This window comes from Phascolarctos cinereus, unplaced genomic scaffold (assembly GCF_003287225.1).
Source record: "Phascolarctos cinereus isolate Bilbo 61053 unplaced genomic scaffold, phaCin_HiC Scaffold_5;HRSCAF=322, whole genome shotgun sequence".
Lineage (NCBI taxonomy): Eukaryota > Metazoa > Chordata > Mammalia > Diprotodontia > Phascolarctidae > Phascolarctos > Phascolarctos cinereus.
This window is the reverse complement of record NW_027555958.1, coordinates 417021149-417041639: the sequence shown is the minus strand read 5'-3', so window position 1 is coordinate 417041639 and position 20491 is coordinate 417021149. Positions and strand designations below refer to the sequence as shown.

At 38.8% G+C, this 20491-nt stretch overlaps 1 protein-coding gene across 1 annotated transcript in view; it reads left to right on the top strand.

Annotated features, from left to right (window-relative positions):
• Positions 1-20491, top strand: part of LOC110196985 (dimethylaniline monooxygenase [N-oxide-forming] 4-like) — a 37431-nt gene continuing 16940 nt past the window's right edge. The window contains exons 1-4 of the mRNA XM_078155790.1: positions 1-12; positions 5902-6048; positions 18018-18159; positions 19483-19655. Coding sequence (XP_078011916.1) covers positions 1-12; positions 5902-6048; positions 18018-18159; positions 19483-19655 — 474 coding nt within the window. The remainder of the gene's footprint in view (positions 13-5901; positions 6049-18017; positions 18160-19482; positions 19656-20491) is intronic.

Sequence of the window (20491 nt, the reverse complement as noted above, 5' to 3'; positions counted from 1 at the left end):
ATGGCGGATCAAGTAAAGGAAACATGGTGAGGAGACAGTCAGGAAGTGGTAGAGATTTCTCTAAGTTTGGCTTTTCAACTAATTGTGGACAATACTAACTCATCTTTCCTTTTTTCCCCCCCGCAAGACAAGACTTTATGTAGCTCAGTCTACTCCATCATGTCTCTGTTCCCGTGACTCCTTAGAATTCCCACTATTGTATGCGTAAGGAGTGTTAGAGCAATACCAGTAAGTTACTGGGTCTGTGCTCAATTGATTGTATGATAGTTTCCCATTTTGTCTTTTGCTATAGGGACAGACAGCACGGTAATCAGAAAGAAATGGTGTGTCAACTCCAGAAATCCTGCCTAGTAGCATGTCTGCCTTTGGAATTCATCAGCTGTATTTTATTAAAGTCATTTAACTATGATGGGAGGCTTCCATGAACAATATCTCCCATCTCTCCTGGGCCAGACAAAGCCATGGGAATGTTCACTAAGCCCAGCTCAATGTGGAAAAAATACAAGATATATGGGGTTGTGGGTTAGCTAGGTGGTGCAATGGATAGAGCACCGGGCCTGGAGTCAGGAAGACTATGTGTGACCTCTGTGGCAAATCATTTAACCCCTATTTGTTTCAGTTTATTCATATGTAAAATGAGCTGGATAAGGAAATGGCAAACCACTCCAGTATCTTTGGCAAGAAAATCCCAAATGGGGTCATAAAGAGTCAGACATGACTGGAAAACAATTCAACAATGGGACTGTCTCCTGAGGAAAAGATATGCATCCTTAGGGGACAGAGGCCTAATTCTTTTGAGAGCTAAGGGAAGAGTTACATCAAGATTTCAAAATTATGATTTGACCAAAAGAAAATTTCATTTCATTTCTCTTTTTTGTTGTTTGTCCTTCATTCTTGAAGAGGACCGTTCTTGAAGAGGATCATGGAGGTGATACCATGACATGCAAATGAATTGATTTAAGTGAGGGAGAGCTGTGCAAAGTCACCAGCCTCACTTTCTCATCTGGAGCTATCTGGGTCCTGGGGCAAGATATAGATCAGGATAACTAGAGATGGCCTTGCATCCATTCCAATTAAAGGGATGAGACAAACCCCAGGAGTTCTAATGCTCCCAGGCTTAAACTGGAAGCTCCAGATTTATATTTGATCCTAAGAACAGGCAAATGGTGAGTGCTGCCAGGCTGCAGGGAACACAAAAAGCCTCCAAAGCAAACAATGATGAAATGTCAACCTTGTGTAGCATTGATAATATATATGTAAGGTCTGTGCAACGAACAGCAGTCTAAAATCCAGCTCAAATTCCAAAGCAAAGATAAGAAATCATTATTGGTTGGAGATCATTTAACAATTCAGGTAATTCCTTGTTATCACAAATGCCATTTTTGTCTTGTGGAACACTCAGGATTAAGATGAAATATTATACATGAAAGCTAAATCTTGTGATAATAGCCTCTTTGTTTTACTGAATAAAAAATCCTCTTTACTTCTCCCTTGACCCAAGAGACCATGGCCAAACAGGTTACAATCATTGGAGCTGGAGTGAGTGGATTGTCATCAGATGTTACTTAGAAAAGGGGCTGGACTTAGCTCTTCTCAGCAATGCAAAGATCTAAGACAACTACAAAAGACTCGTGATGGAAAATGCTATTCACATCCAGAAAAATGAACTATGGAGTCAGAATGCAGATCGAAGCTTACTATTTGCTCTCTTTTTGTTGTTGTTATTTCTTCTTTCTCATGGGTCCTCCCATTAGTCCGAATCCTTTAGACATGACTAATGTGAAAGTATGTTTACTATGAATATAGAGAGAGCCTATAACAGATTGTACACTGCCTTAGGTAGGGGACAGTGGAGAGAGGGGGAGAAAATTTAGAACTCAAAATCTTATGGAAGTGACTATTGAAAACTAAAAATTAATTAATTAATAGATTGATTGATTAGTTAATTAATTAATTAATAAAAAGAAAAATAACTGCAAGTTAAAAGAAAAGAAAAGGGGCTGGAACTCACCTGCTTCTAGAAAAATGATGACATTGAGGGATTGTGGAATTTTAATGTGGGGCCTCTCCCCAAAAATGTTAGACATTATAGCCAAAGGAACTATTGAGATCTCAACAATGTATTAACAGAAGTTTCATGTCTAGATGGAGGAAGGTGATGGATCCACTGTTTTATGCCCCAGACAGACCAAATCTAAAGTACCATGACCTATTTTTGACATGGTGTTAGAAAGAACATTGACTAAGATGATGAAGGACATGGAATCATGAAATAAGATGATCAAAAGAAAGAATCTGAAAAAGAGAAGATTTATAGGAAACATTCAAGTTGTCTTCAGAACTTTGAAGATTGTTATGTGGAAGAGAGATTAGCCTTGTTCTATTTGGCATCTGAACGAGCAACACTGGAATGAATCTATTTAGAAGACCAATTGCAACTCAATATGAGGAAAAGCTTCCTAATAGCACCAGCTTAGCTTCCTAGACATGGAATGGGCTGTCAGAGAAAGCAATGAATTCCTCATTCGTAGTATCTTCAATCAAAGGCTAGATGATGCTATAGAAAGAACCCATACATCAGATTCAGACTGGATAAGATGACCTTTAAGGCCCCTTCCAGCTCTAGGACTTTAGGATTCCTTGAAAAATTGGCATCAATAGTTTTGCTTCTTTAGTTCATGAATAACCAATAGTCTTAGGGAATCTTCTCCAAAGATTTAATGGAAGAAGTTCAGTTGGCTTTCTCTTGGTATGGGGAAAAAATATCATGTATAATAACCCAGATTCAACCAAATGATTTATCTTAAGCGGGACATGAACTCCAAGGGATTTCACAATCTCAAGATCAGGCTCCAAGACACAAGGAGTGAACAGGAACCATATTGGATGCTCATAGACCTAGCCTATCAGGTTTTTGTACTGATTAACTGAAAAACTGTTTAAAGTTGAGGGGTCAGAACCCATGGGCAAAAAGCTTCAGTTACATGCTAGGGAAGTCAAGCTACACGGGAATAGATCGGAGCGCTGGAGCCACGGCAGAGTTCAGAGACCAGCCAGGTCATAGACCAAGATTCCTGTAAACAAAAAAAGTCAGAAGAGTATCGAGTCAGCCAGTTAGTTAGCATGTCAGCACAGCAAGACCTGGACAAGACAACCCAGAGTCAGCCAGTGTCTGAAGCAAGGATAAGTAATTTAGAGAAGTAGCAAAGTAGAAACTGCCCACTATCAATGGAAGTGTCAAGCAAAATTTCCATTTTAATATTATAACCCCAGTACCTCGGGGACACAGAGAAAGGCATGATGAGACTTAAAGTTCTACAGGCCAGACTTCTTCAGTTTTTTGCCAAGAACAAAGGAAGCGCCATCTTAAAAGTACAGGTTGCTTTTCTCTCCACCCTAAGTCTGAGCTGAGTGACTCTGGGGGAAAATCCCTGGCTGAGAGGTCACTGAATTGTTTTCCAAGAGACTAAGGGATCCAGTGAAATGTGTAAATGCCCCATGCCCCTCTGTTTCTATCTCTGCCTTCAAAAGACAGGCATTTATTCCTAAATATTTATTCTTTCATTCTGTTAATAATTTTCTCCTTGACATAAAACTTATAATATTTTATAATTACTCTGTGATACATGCAGCTAATTGTGCACAGGGAAAGGGCAAATAGCTGGAAACATACAAAGTTTAACTAAGACAGAGGGCTGCACCTCAGTCTATAATAGTTAGGGAATTCTTTAACCTGGGGGCTCTGAGCCATCTATATTTGTCAAGTCTAGAAACTTAATAAATGTTTACCATATGCTAGGCATTGTGCAAAATGCTGGGAATACAAATGCAAGCAAAAATAAAAAATAGTCCCTGCTCTCAAGGAACTTATATTCTAATGGAAAAAGACAACATATAGAAGAAAAGTAGTGGATTGTGAGAAGGTACCCATGTAGGGCATGGTGGCAAAGTATGAAAAGAGACAAAGTCAGATGAGGAATGAAGGCTGGGTGGCCTGAGCCCCTACTCAACAAGCAGGTTTTGGGAGGAATTCACTAATGGGAGAAAGGGGCAGCAGGGGCGAAGGGGATGTCTAGGGTGAGAAGACAAAAAGGAATGAGAGAACTTTCAAAGTGAGAAGGAAGCTGAGGCATAGTGGTGGACAATCAGAAGCAAAATCAGGAGAGGAATTTCTGAGAGAAACTAATGGTTTTAATTATTAATTTTTTTTTACAAATTTCCCAAAAGACAGAATTAAACTGGATCTGGATTTTTCCCCTTAGGTATTCTTAAGCCATTATTTAACCAGAATTAAACAGCTCTGACACAGATATTTCAGAGAACTCAAGTCTCCAAAGTAAAGAAGGTGGATTAGGAGTAGAGAACAGGAAGGTCATTTCTATTGGACTATCCAGTGGGAAAAGAAAGGTGCAGTATGAATAGAATCTGTCTCTTTCCTTTACCTGGTGGGAAGAGAGAAAAACCCACACAAAGCCAAACCTTGACTACCAATGACACTTACTGATTACAGAAGTATATCCTAGAAGTAATTTATGTTTCAAAAAAGGGCTGAATTATATCATGGGTCCTCAATAAATTTTGTGTCATAGACCTCTGACAGTCTGGTGTAGTTTATGGTCCCTTTCTCAAAATAATGATTTCAAATAAATAATATAAAATACATGGATGTCTTTAGCCAGAGAGACTAGGCAAAAGAGGGCAGTTCTTTCTTGGAATGTATTTTGTTCCCTCTATATGTTCAGAAACTATATGATCCGCAGTACATAAAGCAATGGCAGACTCATTTTGAATAATTTGTGGGGGAGGGGGGGAAGAATGTGTAGAGGAAAAAGTAGAAATAAAGAAGTTTAGATCCAATACAAATATAGGGAATGTCAAAAGTTTTGGGGCAGATTTAAGTGAAACCTTTAATAGCTTTTAAATAGATTAAAGCTATTAAAACTTCAATAGTTTAAAACTGCCCTAAGACTTTTGGACACACTACACGGGAATGTTTCCCTTAAGCCTACTAAAGTGTCCTTGAACCACTTATTTTAAAAAGTAGGAATTTAGTTAATATTTGCTGAATTGAATTTAATTGAATTAAAAGAAATGAAATCACTTTTTTGTGCATCTCTTCTAACCATGGCTCTCTGGGACCAAGGCTCAGGAATCCATATGTTTCCAATAAGGTGGATTAAAAGGCATTACAAGAAATGGAGCTTGAAATAACCCATTATTTGACTGAATATAGTGAATGAAGGTGTTATTCTTTTCATTGTACCATGCTGTCTCCATAAATGTAAGAAATATAGGTCTTGTCCTAAAGTAATATCCAATCTAGAGTATACTGTATACTTAGTTATCTAGCATCATTAGAGTGAACCACAGTCTAGGTAAGGGAATTTTCTAAATAACTAAGAGTGTGATCTTCAAGCCCTTCAAAGAACTGCAGCTATACATACTTCAGGAGGAGACATTTCCTCGTGAATACTCTGATGCATGAAGCACTTGGATTATTTTGAGTGTTAAATGCATAAAGTTCATGCTTGCACTGCCCCAAAAAGTAGATGGATGATGATTTTAAAATGTCAGCCCTTCAAGGGTTCCTGAGGGGATCTGTGGCAGTTCAAGCTTCCCAACTATAGCGTTGTCCATTAAATGTCTATCACTGGTACACTGTACAAAATGTCTTCCCATCCTCTGAGCTACAGATGCTCTGATGTGCTCATCCAGTGACATACGGTGTGGAATATGTGTATTGGCTCATGGTGTCTAATAGAAGACTGCTTCTAGCTGCCAACTACTCCCCGTGGAAAAGCATTCCTCTGAGTCTATGAACTCTGTCCCATTCTAAGAGAAATTTCTATCTGCTGTCCCTACTGCTCTTCATCATTCCCTATCTTTTCATTTTCTCCCAAGAATCAACAAGTTTCAAGGACAGATCCTACACAGTCAGAATTGCAGGAGCCCAGATTACAGGGGTTTGAATGCAAACAGGTCCTTGTGATTGGTCTTGGGAATAGTGGAGGTGATGTTGCTGTGGAGCTCAGTCTTGTAGCATCTCAGGTATGCCAACCTCTTTAAAAGCCTTCTGACTCTTTGCTTCTACTCACAAATCTGTGCTTTGAGGTTGTTAGACATGATCATATTACAGAATCTATAAATTGTAAGGGGCCTCAGGGACTATCTGGAGCAAGCATATACATGACCAACAAGTTATTATCCAGCCTCAGTTTGAAGGCATCTTGTGAGAGGAATCCATTGCCACCTAAAGCAGCCCATCCCACTTTTGAATAGCTCTAATAGGCAGAAAGTTTTTCCTTCTATCAAGCCAAAATCCATGTCTTTGCAACTTTACCCCATTGCTCCTATATCTCTAACCTCCAGACCAAAACCAGCAAGTTTAATCTCTCTTGCATGTAATAGTCCTTCAAATATTTGAGGACAGTTATCATATTCACCTCTAATGCTTATCTTCTCCATGCTAAATATTTCTATTTTCCTCAAGCATCCTCTTAAGGCATGATCTACCATATTTTTACTATCTTTGTCGCCCTCTTCTGGTCTGCTTTAGCTTTTCTATCTCCCTAAAACAGGGCACCCAGAACTTAATGCAGCGCTCCAGATGGGACCTAATGAGGACAATGGAAAACATAATTATTTCCCCTCTCATTCTGGACTCTGCATCTCCCTAAAAGTAACCTAGGAGAGTACTGGCTGTTTTGTTTGCCGTCTCATATCATTGAATCATATGGATTCAATGGATTCAGTTCAATCATATGGAATCATTGCAAGCAAATAAAACCCCCAGAACTTTTTCACAACAACTGTTGTCTAGTCAAGTCTCCTCCATCCTGGATTGGTGAAGTTGGTTTCAGGAGCCTAAATGTCACATGTTACATTTAACCCTATTTAATATCATTCTTCTAGATAGATGAGATCTTTCATTTTCTGAAGTGTGTCTATCGTGTATCTAGCCCTCTGGGCTTCAGATCAACTTCACATTTGATATCCATTTCTTCTATTCCTTTATAACCATGTCATTAACAAAGAAATATTTAATGGTACAGGACCAAGGACAGATTTCTGGGGTGTTACGCTAGAAATATCACTCCAAGTTGAAATTGACATGCTAATGCTTCTCTTTGGGTCAGGTCATTCTACAAGTTACATATACTATCATCTAACCGCTATCTTTCTATCTCTTTTGGGAGATGCAGAATTCCAGTCATGATGGGCTCCAAGAGTATTTAAAAGTAAGGAGGCTCTCTTAGAACTCCAAAACTCCAAAAAATGTCCTAATTCAATCTTAAAATTGTCACTTCCATGACTAACTGAATCCAAACAGGTTTTTATCTAATGAATTAGAAGCTTCTTAGGAATGTAAGACTACAGAAATGTAATATTTCTTTTTTCTTTCTAAAAAATCCTACATGTATAACTGATACCATATTGCTTGCCTTCTCAATGGATGGGGGAGGGGCAGGAAGGGGAGAGAGAATTTGGAACTCAAATTTTCTAAAAATGAATACTAAAAATTAATTAATTAAAAAGTCCTGAAAGCAGGGGTGTGTGACATAGCAAATAAAGGACTGGATTTGTAATCAGCATGCCTGGTTTCAAGTTTTGGTTTACCACTTACTACCGTATGACCTTGGGCAAGGACCCAAAGGATGGTGAACTAATTGTGCCCAAGCAGGGCAAAGCCAGAGGTGGAAGTCTGTAGCTGTCCTGTTGTGCAAATAGGTTGTCTGCCCTGGGCATGGGGACAAAAGATTAATTGAGCCATCTAGTAGCTAGTTGCCTCTAATGTTTCCCTCAGCATAGCTGGCCCTCTTGCTTTGATCCTCCAGTCGGGTGCGGGAGGAGAGACTTTAAGACCTCCCATCCTCCTGGCACCTGCCACTATGCTATTTTATCTGGTCATACAAATGATTAGAAGTCTTCTGGCTGAAAAGATCTCAATCTATTCTCACACTTTAAATGCATAAGAAGCCTGGTTTTCTGGCTTGGGTTGTGGCACTGAATGTGAATTGCCTAGCAGGCTATTTTTGATAAGCAGAAATGATGAGATGGTTAGTTTCAGAAGGAACTGGAAAGAGTTCTATGAACTAATAAAGAGTAAAATGAACAGAATTAAGAGAAACAGTTTATACAGTGACAAAAAACTTCATAAAAAAAACAATTTTGAAAGACTTTAAAGGGTGATCAAGTAATGTAAAACCACAATTCAAGGGAACCAGTGAGGAAGCATGCTATCCACCTTATGCCAGAAAGGTGATGGGCTTAAAATGCAAAGTGTGATATGCAAATTTCAATATGATCAGTGTGGGAATAAGTTTTTCTGGACTGAAAATATTTGTTATGAGGGTTTTCTTTTTCCTTTTTATTACTCATTGATATGTGTGGGACAGTTGACAGAAGAGATAATAAATATTTGTAAAAATGTATGAGTAAAAAAAAACACTAAGTTGCCGAGCAGTAGAAAAAGTTGAATAATTCATTTGCTTGAAGTAGGGAGCAACTGTGTGGAATGTAACTCCTCAGCTTCTAGAGGACAGTGATGATAGTGGGGTGTCAGGATAAAATCCATTGACCATGACATTTAGTGATGAAGTTACTTGCCCAGTAGGAAATACTACATCCAGCACAGAGAAAAGACACAAATTCTATGTGGAGGTGGTGGTGGTGTGGTTCAATTGTGTCTGACTGTACGTGACCCTCCTTGGTGTTTTCTTTGGCAAAGAAACTGGAGCAGTTTGCCATTTCTTTCTCTGGTTCATTTTACAAATGAGGAAGCAGAAGCAAGCATGGTTGAATGAGTTGCCTAGGGTCACACAGCTAATAAGTGTCTGAGACTAGATTTGAAGTCAGAAAGATGAGTCTTACTCCAGGCCCTGCACTCCACCCACTGCACCACCTATCAGGTCCAGGCACACAAAAAACGTTCCAATTAGGAAGCAGGTAAAAAGAACATAACCTATGGCAGCAGAGAAAAGAGCTGCCCTGGCAATTGTGAGTCAGCCTGAAAAATTTAAATATGTATTATTACCCAAACTCCAGATCTCTGTCATATTTAGACCCAGGTGAGTGGGTCCACACATCACACCAACACTCATTTGCCTCAGAAAGTAACCACAAGGGGCAGCTAGGTGGCACAGTGGATAGAGCACCGGCCCTGGAGTCAGGAGCACCTGAGTGTCAGCCTCAGACACATAACACTAGTTGTGTGACCTTGGGCAAGTCACTTAACCCCATTGCCTAACCAAAAAAAAAGAAAGAAAGTAACCACAAGAAACAGATAAGATATCTTGAATGCTTTTCCTTAGATCAAACAAGCATTTGTTTAGCTGGAGCTGAGTACTGTGATAAATGCTGGAGACACAGAGAAAGGCAAAAACACAAAACCAGCTTCTGCCCCCAGAGTTTGCATACGAATCAGGGAGACAACAGTTAAATAAATGAGTAACTATGAGATACATACACAGTAGAAATAACCTTAGAAGGGAAGGCTTAAATGCCAGAAGGGGCCAGAAAAGGCCTCTTGCAGATGATTACAGCTGGAAGGGACCTCAATGATTATTTTGTCTATCCTGTTTTTGGAACTTGAAGTCCAATGCCTTTTCTGGGGTTTGTTGCATCAGGCATCGGGTGCCTTAACCTTGAATTGTGGTTTTACGTTACATTGATCACCACTTTAAAGTCTTTCAAAATTGTTTTTTTATGAAGTTTTTTGTCACTGTATAAACTGTTTCTCTTAATTCTGTTCATTTCACTCTTTGTTAGTTCATAGAAGTCTTTCCAGTTCCCTCTGAAACTGACCATCTCATCATTTCTTATGACACAATAATATTCCATTACATTCACATACCATTATTTTTTTAGTCATTCCCCAAAAGGTAGAACCCCCTTGGTTTCCAGTTTGGGGGTAATATAAAAGGGCTGCTATAAATATTTTTAAATATATGGATTTTTTTTTCTCTCTCTCTTTTTTGTCTTTGGATATAGGCCTAGAAGTGATATTGCTAGGTTAAAGGATATGAATAGTTTAGTGACTTTGGGAACATAGTTTCAAATCTGGGATTAATTTTTAAAAATCTCCAGGGACATTCAAATTTCTTCCTAACCACTGACCAATTGTCCTTCCAGTTCAATCAGTGAACTCCTTGATATTTCATAAATGGATAACAGGGCACAGCTCTGCCTTTGCACTTTGTTGGCATATTAATGCCTGAGTTTTGTGGTTCTCTCATTTTTCAGTAGTATTCGACTCTTCATGACCCCATTTGGGGTTTTCTTGGCAAAGATACTGGAATGGTTTACCATTTCCTTTTCCATCTCATTTTACAGATGAGGAAACTGAGGAAACAAGGTTAAGTGACTTGCCCAAGGTCATACAATTAGTAAGTGTCTGAGGCGAGATTTGAAGTCAGATTTGAAGATGAGTCTTCCTGACTCCCAGCACTCTATCTACTGTGCCACCAATACTGCATGACCTCTGTTATATGAGTCTTACTTTTTGTGATTGTGAATGAATGAATGAAGTGAAAAAAAAACTTATCAAGTGCATACTCTGTGCAAATGAACGTGCTTAATGCTGAGATTACAAAGAAAAAAGTCAAATAGTCACTGCTGTTCAGGAGCTCGTAATATAATGGTAGAGACCACACATATGGAAGGTGTCAGAGGGGAAGGTCCTGTGGTCCTTAGAGTGCAGCTGCAAAGCATTAAACCGACTTCTTTAATGTCGCTTCCACTAATAAAATTACATCTGTTTCTAATGTTGAACTATTCAACAGTGCCACAGATCTTGGTGCCAAGAACTTCCTTTTCTGGGTCTTAATTAATAGATATAACTGCAGCACCTGCAGGAACAGCTGCCAGTCTACATCACCATGGGAGCTGCTCTCCTGGGTTATGGCTGCGAGCACTTGGCTGGCAGCATTGTTATTCTCAAGGCTCTGGGGTTTGAGGTCCTAACCTGCCTCCTATCTTATTTCATTAGATTCTTATAACTGTGAGAAAAGTGCTATGATTACCTCCTATAAGCTCTCAGAAAAACACCTCCCTAAGAACTAGAAAAATGCTATTCTAGACGCCTTAACAAAGAAACAGCTAAACCTCACTAATAATGCAGGAGGTCTGCATTATTCAAATTCAATATTCAATATTTTAAATGCTGTTTTATTACCTCCAGCACATCATTACCTCCAGATAACCCACTGTTAGGTTTACCAATTGCTGTCTTTTAGAGATCCCCCTTTTTAAAGAATTGGCAACATTCCTTCTTAATTAGTGTACCAAAACACCAATGTAAATATGTTGACTTCTATTTGCATTGTGATACACTATGGACTAATAAATTTCTACCCACCTTAAAAAGACTTATTCCTTTAAGTTGCAAACATGTTCTCTGAAAACTTGGTAAGATTTTACTTGATTAGCAAAGAATAACTTAAATTTCTATAGCAGTTGTTGTGTTTTATTTTATTTGAGGCTTACAGCAACACCCCTAGAAGATAAGCAAACCAGCTATCATTGTTGGTGGTGGTAGTGGTGTTACCACTATCACCAACTCCATTTCACAGAAGAGGAAATGGAGGCTGAAAGTGTTTAAGCAATACTCTCACCGTTAATTACATAGGTAGTAACAGACTGGAATTGGAACCTTGACCTTAGTCTGGAAATTAAGTACAGCAAGTGAGCCACTAAACTAGACTGCTTTTCAAGCATTTATAAATTGTAAAATAAATAGGCTAGTTTATAGAAGAGTCTCACAAGGTCATGAATTCCTCAAGTTTCCTCCTGGTCCCTCATGAGCCCTTCATCTATCTCTATGGTGTCAGAAGAGAAAGGTTTTATGGTTTGTTTTTTTAATTGCAGAGGTCAAGTAAAATGAGTTCTGAATTACTGCCAAAGATTGAAATAAGGAACTGACCCAGCAAAAACAAACAAGCAAAGAACCAAGAGACCTAGCCATATCATACCCTGGTAGTCATAAAAAGAGACAGGAAGAACAGTTAGTATGTGTAGAGAGCGTGGACCAGGCACGCCCCTGATAGCAATCAGAAAGCAATCGTACCCAGCAAGTATGATTAGGTAAACCTCTCCTTTGCTGTCAGGTCTTGTTAATGGGCAGCAATAGACCAGGGCAGGAGAGAAGTGGCTAGGACTGGGAGTTAGGATAAGAAGTTGGCGGATACCAAAGGACGTAGGGAGGATCTGGGAGAAAGGAAAACAGACAGCTGTGAATTCAGCCGGCCATGCGAATATCAGAATTGAATGTATCAAAGTAAATCCAAGGAAATGAGGCAGGTGCAAAAATTAATATCCAGTGATCCAGAGCAGGGAAAAGCATAGTCTGAGTAATAAAAGCAATGGTCAGTCTGGAGAGATTCAAACCAAGCAGAGAAGTACAAGCAGAAATGAGTCTGAGTACATGTGTAGGGTTCAAAGCAAATTTGAAGGAATGGACAAAGCAGATGAAAATCTACCATGAGAAGATACCAGATGAGAATCTGGATGGGAAGATAGTATATCAGGATGTGGTCAAATCAAGCATATCCTCACAGCAGTATTAGTGAAGTAGGAAAACAATTCTTAGGTCACGAATCATACAAAAACAGGTGGCATAAACTGGCTGTCAGGCAGTAGCTTGCTGATCCTTGATCTAGACTATTAGCCTGGAAGGAGGGAAAAGGTATGTATTTACTTTTTTGTTATAGGCCTGTGTAGGATACCTCTAACAAACAAGCTAGCGATGGATGCAACCAAGAAGGAACAACGTGCTAAAAGGTGTGAATGAGACCTCACCAACCACAGTGAAAATTGAGTATGAAATTCTGTTACCAAAAAAATGGTTCAATAACAAAGTCATTTACATTTGCAGAAGCCTTGAGAAGTTTGGAGAGAAACTGAATAATTAAATATGATTTTTTTCTTTTTATTCTTTCCACTAAGGGGCATCATTAGAGAGCCCAAACAGAAGAAAATGAGCTGTATTACTTACCTGGATGAACTTGCTATGCACATAAAAGCAAAGCCGAATATCTTATCTCTGTTCCTCAAGGATCATAGACTGGGAAAGGAAGTTTTCCTTGGTCCCTGTGCCTCTTACCAATGCCAGCTATCAGGGCCTGGGAAATGGGATAGAGCCAGAAATGCCATCCTGACTCAGTGGAACTGAACGTTCAAGCCTTTACAAACTGTAGTCATTGCTGATTCTTCTGAGTCTGCCTTAGCATCTCATTGACTAAAGGTCTGGGGGCCTATTTGCTGCTGTTCTGTTTGTTGGTAAATCCTCACTTCATTTCAGATTGACTGGAGTTGGAGAACTGGGAGATGATCAGTTGTGAATGACACAGCTCTTCTCAGCAATACAATGATCCAAGACCATCCCAAAGGATTTATGATGAAAAATGCTATACACCTCCAGAGAAAGAACTGATGAGGTCTGACTGCAAATGGAAGCATACTTGTTTTTACTTTCTTTCTTTTGGACTGTGTTTTTTATTTTTTGCAACATGACTAATATGGAAAATTTTTTTCCATGACTGTGCATATATAACCCAAATCAAATTGCTTGCCTTCTTAATGAGAGGGAAGGAGAAGAAGGGAGATAATTTGGAACTCAATTTTTAAAATAAATGTTAAAAATTGTTTTTACACAGAATTGAGAAAAAAATATTTTTTAAAAAGTAGAATTAAGGGGGCCAAATATTTTACCAACTTAAAATTATACCATAAATTAGAAATCACCAATACTATTTGGAACTGCTTTTAAAATATTACATCTTATCAATGGAATAGGTGAGCAAGGTTTATCCATGTTGTACAACTATTAGAAGTCTGAGTTAGTATTTGAACTCAGATCTTCCTGGCCCCAATAGCTCTATTTTATCTACTATTGTCACCTATCTATCAATTAATCACAATCTACCTAGATGACTATGCATGTATTTTGCAAGAGTTTCATTTTATTTTTTCCAGGTTGGGGGAGAGGGGTAGGAGAGAGAAAAAACAAATGTTTAATAATTGAAAAAAAATAATTTTTAAAAACTCTCTTTCCGACTAATATTGATAAATTTAACCCTTCCCAGCAATACAAGGATCTAAGACATCTCCAGAGGCCTTGTGATGGAAAATGCAATCCACATCCAAAGAAAGAATTATGGAAGTTGAATTGCTATTTTTTTTCTCTTCTGTTGAGTTTTGTTTCCTCTTTCTGATGGTTCTTCCTATTGGTTTTAATTTTTACTTACAACATCACTAATGTGAAAATATGTTTAATAGGAATGTAAATGTATAGCCTATATCAGATTGTTCACCATCTTGAGGAGGGTGGTGGGGAGGAAGGGGGAGAAAAAATTTTAAACTCAAAAGCATATAGAAGTTATTATTGATAAATCAAAATAAATTAACAAAAAAAACTCTCTTTCCATCTTTAACTAGCATTACTCCCTTAAATTAACCCTCTACTCCAGTCAGGCTGGTTATGTCAAAACCCACTAATTAGATTCCTAACTGCTGGATCATTTTCCCTTAAGCAGATCTTACCACAGAATGTCATCATAAATCTTTTTAAATGTCCTAGTAACATTAAATTGAATTACTTCTTTCTTTCAATGGCACTTTTTCATAGCAAGTGAAAATCAGGATCCAGCCTCAGGGATCATCCAGTCTAGCTCCCTCATTTTGCAGATGAAGACAGCAAAGCCCAAAAAGATTAATTACCTCGATCAAGTCCACCCCAAAAGTTGGTGGTAGGATCATGTCTTGAAGATAGCATTCCTAATTCCTCATCCCATACCTTTTTTTCCACTCCACCTTGCTTTGAGCAGTAGACATTAAAGCAGCAGTGAGGAATTTGATGACAAATTCCAAAATGATCGGGAGTCATTTAAATGTTTGAGCATCATTTGTTTTCAGAGGTAAAAAAGTAGGGAAAAGTGGACTGATTCCCTGCATGTCAAGCCACAGAATCATAGAATCACAGAATTTGAGAGTTGGAAGGAACCTCAAAGCCCGTCTGCTCTAATCCATACTTGAACAAGATTCTTCTCTAAGAAAGTGGCGATCTAGCATTAGCAAAATGTGTAGCCGAAGAAAAATCATCACATCCTGATGAAGACCATTTCACTTTTAGATAGCTCAAGTTGTTCATGAAGTTTCTTCTTACTGCAAACCTAAACTTGCCTCCTTTCAATTTCTACCCATCATTTCTAAGTTGCTCTCTTGGGACAAACAAAATAATTCTAATCTTTTTTCCATATGCCATCCCTTCAATATTTAATGACAGCTATCTTTTCTCTCTGAATCTTCTCTTCTCCAGACTAAATATTTCCAACTCCTTCAACTGATCTACGTAAGAATTACCTTCCTCTGGAAGCTTCCAGGCTTATCAGCGTTTACCTCAAAAATGTGGCACCAAGGACTGAACACAAAATTTTGGAAATGGCCAGACACACCTGAGTATATAACTCCTTTTCTCTGGAAACTATGCCACCACCATCCATTAAGGGCCCATGATTTCATTAACTTTCTTGGCTACCTTCATGTTGTTGATTCATGAGCTATGGCAGTCTTCTGAAACCCCAAGATCTTTTTCAGATAATTTGGTATCTAGTCATGCCTTCCCCCATTTTGTATTGGTGAAGTTGAATTTTTGAACCCACATGCATAACTTTACATTTAGTATTTCATCTTACTCTGTTTGACCCAATGCCCTAGACTTTTAAAATATTTTTGAATTCTGACTCTGTCATCCATTGTTTTAGGTTTAACTATGCATCGTCTGCAAATCTGATAAGCATACTATATTTATCCAAGTTACTGATAGAAGTATTAAATAATATGAGGTGGTAGACAGCATAAGTTCCTAGATCACCCCACTAGCGATCTCTTTCTAAGTTGATATGAAATCAAATCTTTGGGTCCAACTATTCAACTAGTTCTTAATCAACACAACTATACTCTTATAAATTCTCCATATATCTGCCTCTCTACAAGCACACTGTCTTCTTACTAATATAATATGATTTTTGTGTGAAAATATACTCCAGCTTTAAAAGAGGAATGTTTTGAAGCTACTGTTCCTTTATGATATTTCAGTGGCATTTCAGTAAATGCCTCTGCTTTGACCTAATTTAATCCTCTGGCTGACTATTGAAAGTAAATATATTCTGGGAAGATGGCAGAATAGGTCAGAAATTTCCATGCTTTCCAGACTTCTTCCACAAACAGACAGAAAATCACCACAAAATGAATGTAGAGTGGCAAAAATAAAGGAGTAAAGCAGTTATCCTCTTAAGATAACCTGAAAAAAAAAAAGATAACTTGAGAGGACCTCAGAAAAGACAGGCCCTCCAGAGGCTGAGGTTTGGCATGAGTGAGGTGTAGACACGTACTAGCCCACTCCACTCAATCAACAAACAGTAGTCTCTGAGGGCAGCTCCACTGGGAATTAGGCTAGGTTTCACCTAGACTTTTTTTAATTTAATTTATTTTATTTTTTGGTTAGACAATTGGGGTTAAGTGACTTGCCCAGAGTCACACAGCTAGTAAGTGGTTATGTGTCTGAGCCCGTATTTGAACTCAGATCCTCCTGATTCCAGGGCCAATGCTCTATCTACTGCACCACCTAGCTGCCCCTTCCGTACCACCTAGCTGCCCCTTCACCTCAACTTTGACTTCACTCACAGCCTCAGGAAATTTCACAATGTGGAAATATTGATCCTGTTTTTGTTGTTCAAAATCATGATGTTACCTAAGGGTTTAAGGGGTTAAAGGGGAGGAATGTGGGGAGGAAGGAAGAGAGAAAAAGAGACAGAGACAAAGAGAGGCTCAGATAGAGACAGAGTCAGAGAGAGTTTATTTTACCACATCCAAAGGTCTCATTATAAAACAAAGTTTCTTAACTCGGGAAATAGTATTATCTGTCCCTCTCACAAATGAGGAGCATGATCAAAAGGTTGTGTGGAAATTCTTCTCGTAAACTAGTTCTACCTTCAAGAACTTTTCCTTCTGTTATATTTCCAATTACAACTAAGAAGTGCCTCAATTTTTAATATTTTGTTTTAACCAAGAATAAGTACTTGGCTTCTGGATTTTTTAAGAAAAGTGATAACACAAGTTCTGCAGCCAATAATCTACTTTGTGCTAACAAGGTAAGCTTATTAAGGCAGTTTTCCTTCCTGTAGACAGATGTTTATATCGTTTGATTATGTAGCAGTTTGCTTTCCTGATATCTGGTCTTCTGAGAATGCAAACAGCAATTGTGATAACAGTTCCTCAGTGTCAGCTTCTTCTGCACATCAAGGTTAAGGAAAGAAGCAGAAGAGAAGAGTAAGAAGAGAACACATGATAAGAAATCATTATGACAATATTCATCTGGAAAGAACATATGGGTGAAGTCACAGAATCAGTTTCTATGATTCTAAAGTCACTCTGGGGTCCTTTCTCTCTTTGTGGAGTTCTAATTTTGCTTCCATGCTGGGCTTATTTGGGCTCTGAGGATCTGCTCTTCTCTGTGACAACTCTTAAAGGTTATTTTCCCTACATCTGTGATAGGCTCTCTTCTCTGATGCCAGGGGCCACACTCCTTGAAGTTGTTGTCTTGATGCCTCTGTGTTTGTGGTTGCCTGGAGAAAGTGTGTCCCTGTTCCCTGCATTCCTACCCATGTGCCTCAATGTCATTGTATTCTATGCCCACTTTTCACCTGGAGGTGGAGGGTCTCAAGTTACTGGTGCTGATGAGCTCAGCTTTTTAAGGAACCTCCAGGAAAGCTACCTTCAACTAGCAAATGATAGTCTCTTCCAGTTCAAAGAAAGCTCCCTCACACTTGGTCAAGAGACGATTTAGGGTTCATACATCTTTGTATTCCACTAGCATATTATTGCCTCATTACTTCTGTTATCTGCTTCCCGCTTTCTTTTATTGTTTCTTCTATTAGGAGGATAAGGGATTTCACACTCACACTTCGATAAGAGCTCCCTTCTTTTCTTGGGCAAAGAAGTCTTACTTAACCCTGAAATAGGAGACTACGGCCAAACAAGTCACAATCATTGGAGCTGGCATGAGTGGCCTGACCTCCATCAAATGTTGTTTGGAAGAGGGACTGGAGCCCACCTGTTTTGAGAGAAGTGATGACATTGGGGGTCTGTGGAAATTTACTGTGAGTATATGATCTCCCTGCTGCTTTTCCTTGTAATTTCATAGGTTAATACATTGCTGATGATGTAGGGTTAAGTCCACCCTGAGCTCTTATAAATTAATGAGAAGATCCTTGTCTCTTCTTGTCTTGTAAAAACAAGTCTGACCCCTCAATCTACCACTTACTATTTCAGTGACCTTGGAGAAGCGGTTTGACCTTCCCAGAGCTCAGTTTCCTTAACTTAAAGTGAAGGGAATGGACTGTATAATCTCTAAAGTGTCTTCTAACATTCTTTGATTTGGGGATTCTATACAACAGCAAGATCAGTATGAATAAACAAGTAGATGGATGTGTAGCATGCAAAAAAAAATCTAAGATCTCATAAAGTAATAACAGAAACATAATATCCAAAAGGAGAGAGGTAATAGTTAATATTTAATAGTATCTATCTGCCAGTTAACCTCAATAGTTAATCTTCACTGGCCAAACCTGGAATATCGTCTCCAAACCTTTGCCCAATAGACAGCCTGGTCACCAGACTTTCCTTGGGTCAGTGCCTCATCAAACATGAGATGTGGCATTGAGTTGACTGGAATCTCCTTAGAGACAGAATAGCAGTAATAGTAATAATAATCATATATTAGTGCTAATGATAGCTAGCATTTATGTAGAGCTTTGAGCAACGAGGTGGCACATTAGATAGAGTACTGGGGCTGGAGTCAGGAAGACTCATCTCCCTGAGTTCTAATCTGATCTCAGATGCTTCCTAGCTGTGTGACTCTAGGCACTACTTAACCCTGTTTGCTTTAATTCTGCATCTGTAAAATGAGCTGAGAAGGAAGTAGCAAGCCACTCCAGTATCTTTGTCAACAAAACCCCCAATGGGGTCACAGTCAGACACAGCTGAACAACAACAATAATTATATATTAATAATAATAGCTAGCATATGTAATGCTTTAAGATTTGCAAAGTGCTTTACAAATATTATTTGATCCTCACAACTCTGAGAGGTAGCTACTACTATTATTCCCCATTTTACAAATGAAGAAACTGAGGCAGACAGTGATTAAATAACTTGTCCAGAGCCATATAACTGGCTTTGAACTCAGGGCTTCCTGACTCCATGTCCAATGTTCTATACTGTTTCACCTCATGTAATACACATCTAGATAGTGCTTCAAGGCTTATGAAGTACTTGGCTTATAACAACTCTATGATATAAGAAGAAACACACAAAGAGGGAGCGAACACCCCTTCCTGGGAACCCTTCCCAACTTTCTGGAGGCAATACTGAATTCTGTTCCCTCTCCTCTTCTCTCTAAAAGTTGAATCTTCCACTCCTTCAAGAAACCTCTGGACATGGAAAAACCCAAGTCTACAAATCTGTGGTGACCAATGTGACCAAGGAGATGAGTTGTTACAGTGACTTCCCCTTCCAGGAAGATTTTCCCAACTACATGAACCAAGCAAAGATGTTGGAATATCTTCGCTCCTATGCTAAGCACTTCGACCTTCTGAAGGTAAGAAACTTTAGATGCTTGAGAACTGAAGAAGTAGATACTGAGTGAGCTCCTGCCTGAATTTCTCTCCATATGACTAAGGGGCAAGATGGAGAAAAGGGAGGACTGTTCTCTCAGACATCCAGGGATTCTTGCTTAAACTGAATCACTCCTGACCTCCCCTTATTAATCCTTTCTTTTCACCCAGGAATCAAGAGTAGAGCAGATTTCAAATGAGGGCACTTCCCAACACATCCTCTCTTTCTTGATATTTAAAATTTTGTTTGGCTTAGTGGTATAAAGGACAGAACACTGAATTTGGAGTCAGAGAATGTGGTTTCAAATCCTGACCTTCTGTCCCTGTGATTTGCACAAGTCACTTGACCTTTCCAGACCTCAGTTTCCTTAACTATGAAATGAGGGGCTTGGATAAGACATCTTCTAACATTCCTTAAAGCTCAAAATTGGTGATCCTGTTTATAATTCTTTTCAATAGATATAAGGTATCTTTGATAGTAAGGAAGAAAAGATGTTTGTGCTAGGGAAATTGCAAAAGATCTCTCTCTCCTAGTCTAGATTTTTGAGTACCCTTTAGACTTCCAGACTTCCAAATGCTAGCATATGGAAGAATTAAAATCAGGGCTACTGAAATCAGGCAAATTGAATGACCTTGAACATTTATTTACCTCACCAGGGTGTGCTAATGAGTAGGGAGGGATCTCTTTGCATTTCTTTTCCTCTGGTATAATGTTTATGAGAGATGGTAGAACTGCAAAAATGCCAAAGACAGGGCAGCTAGATGGCTCAGTGGATAGAATATGGGCCCTGGAGTCAGGAGGTCCTGAGTTCAAATTCAG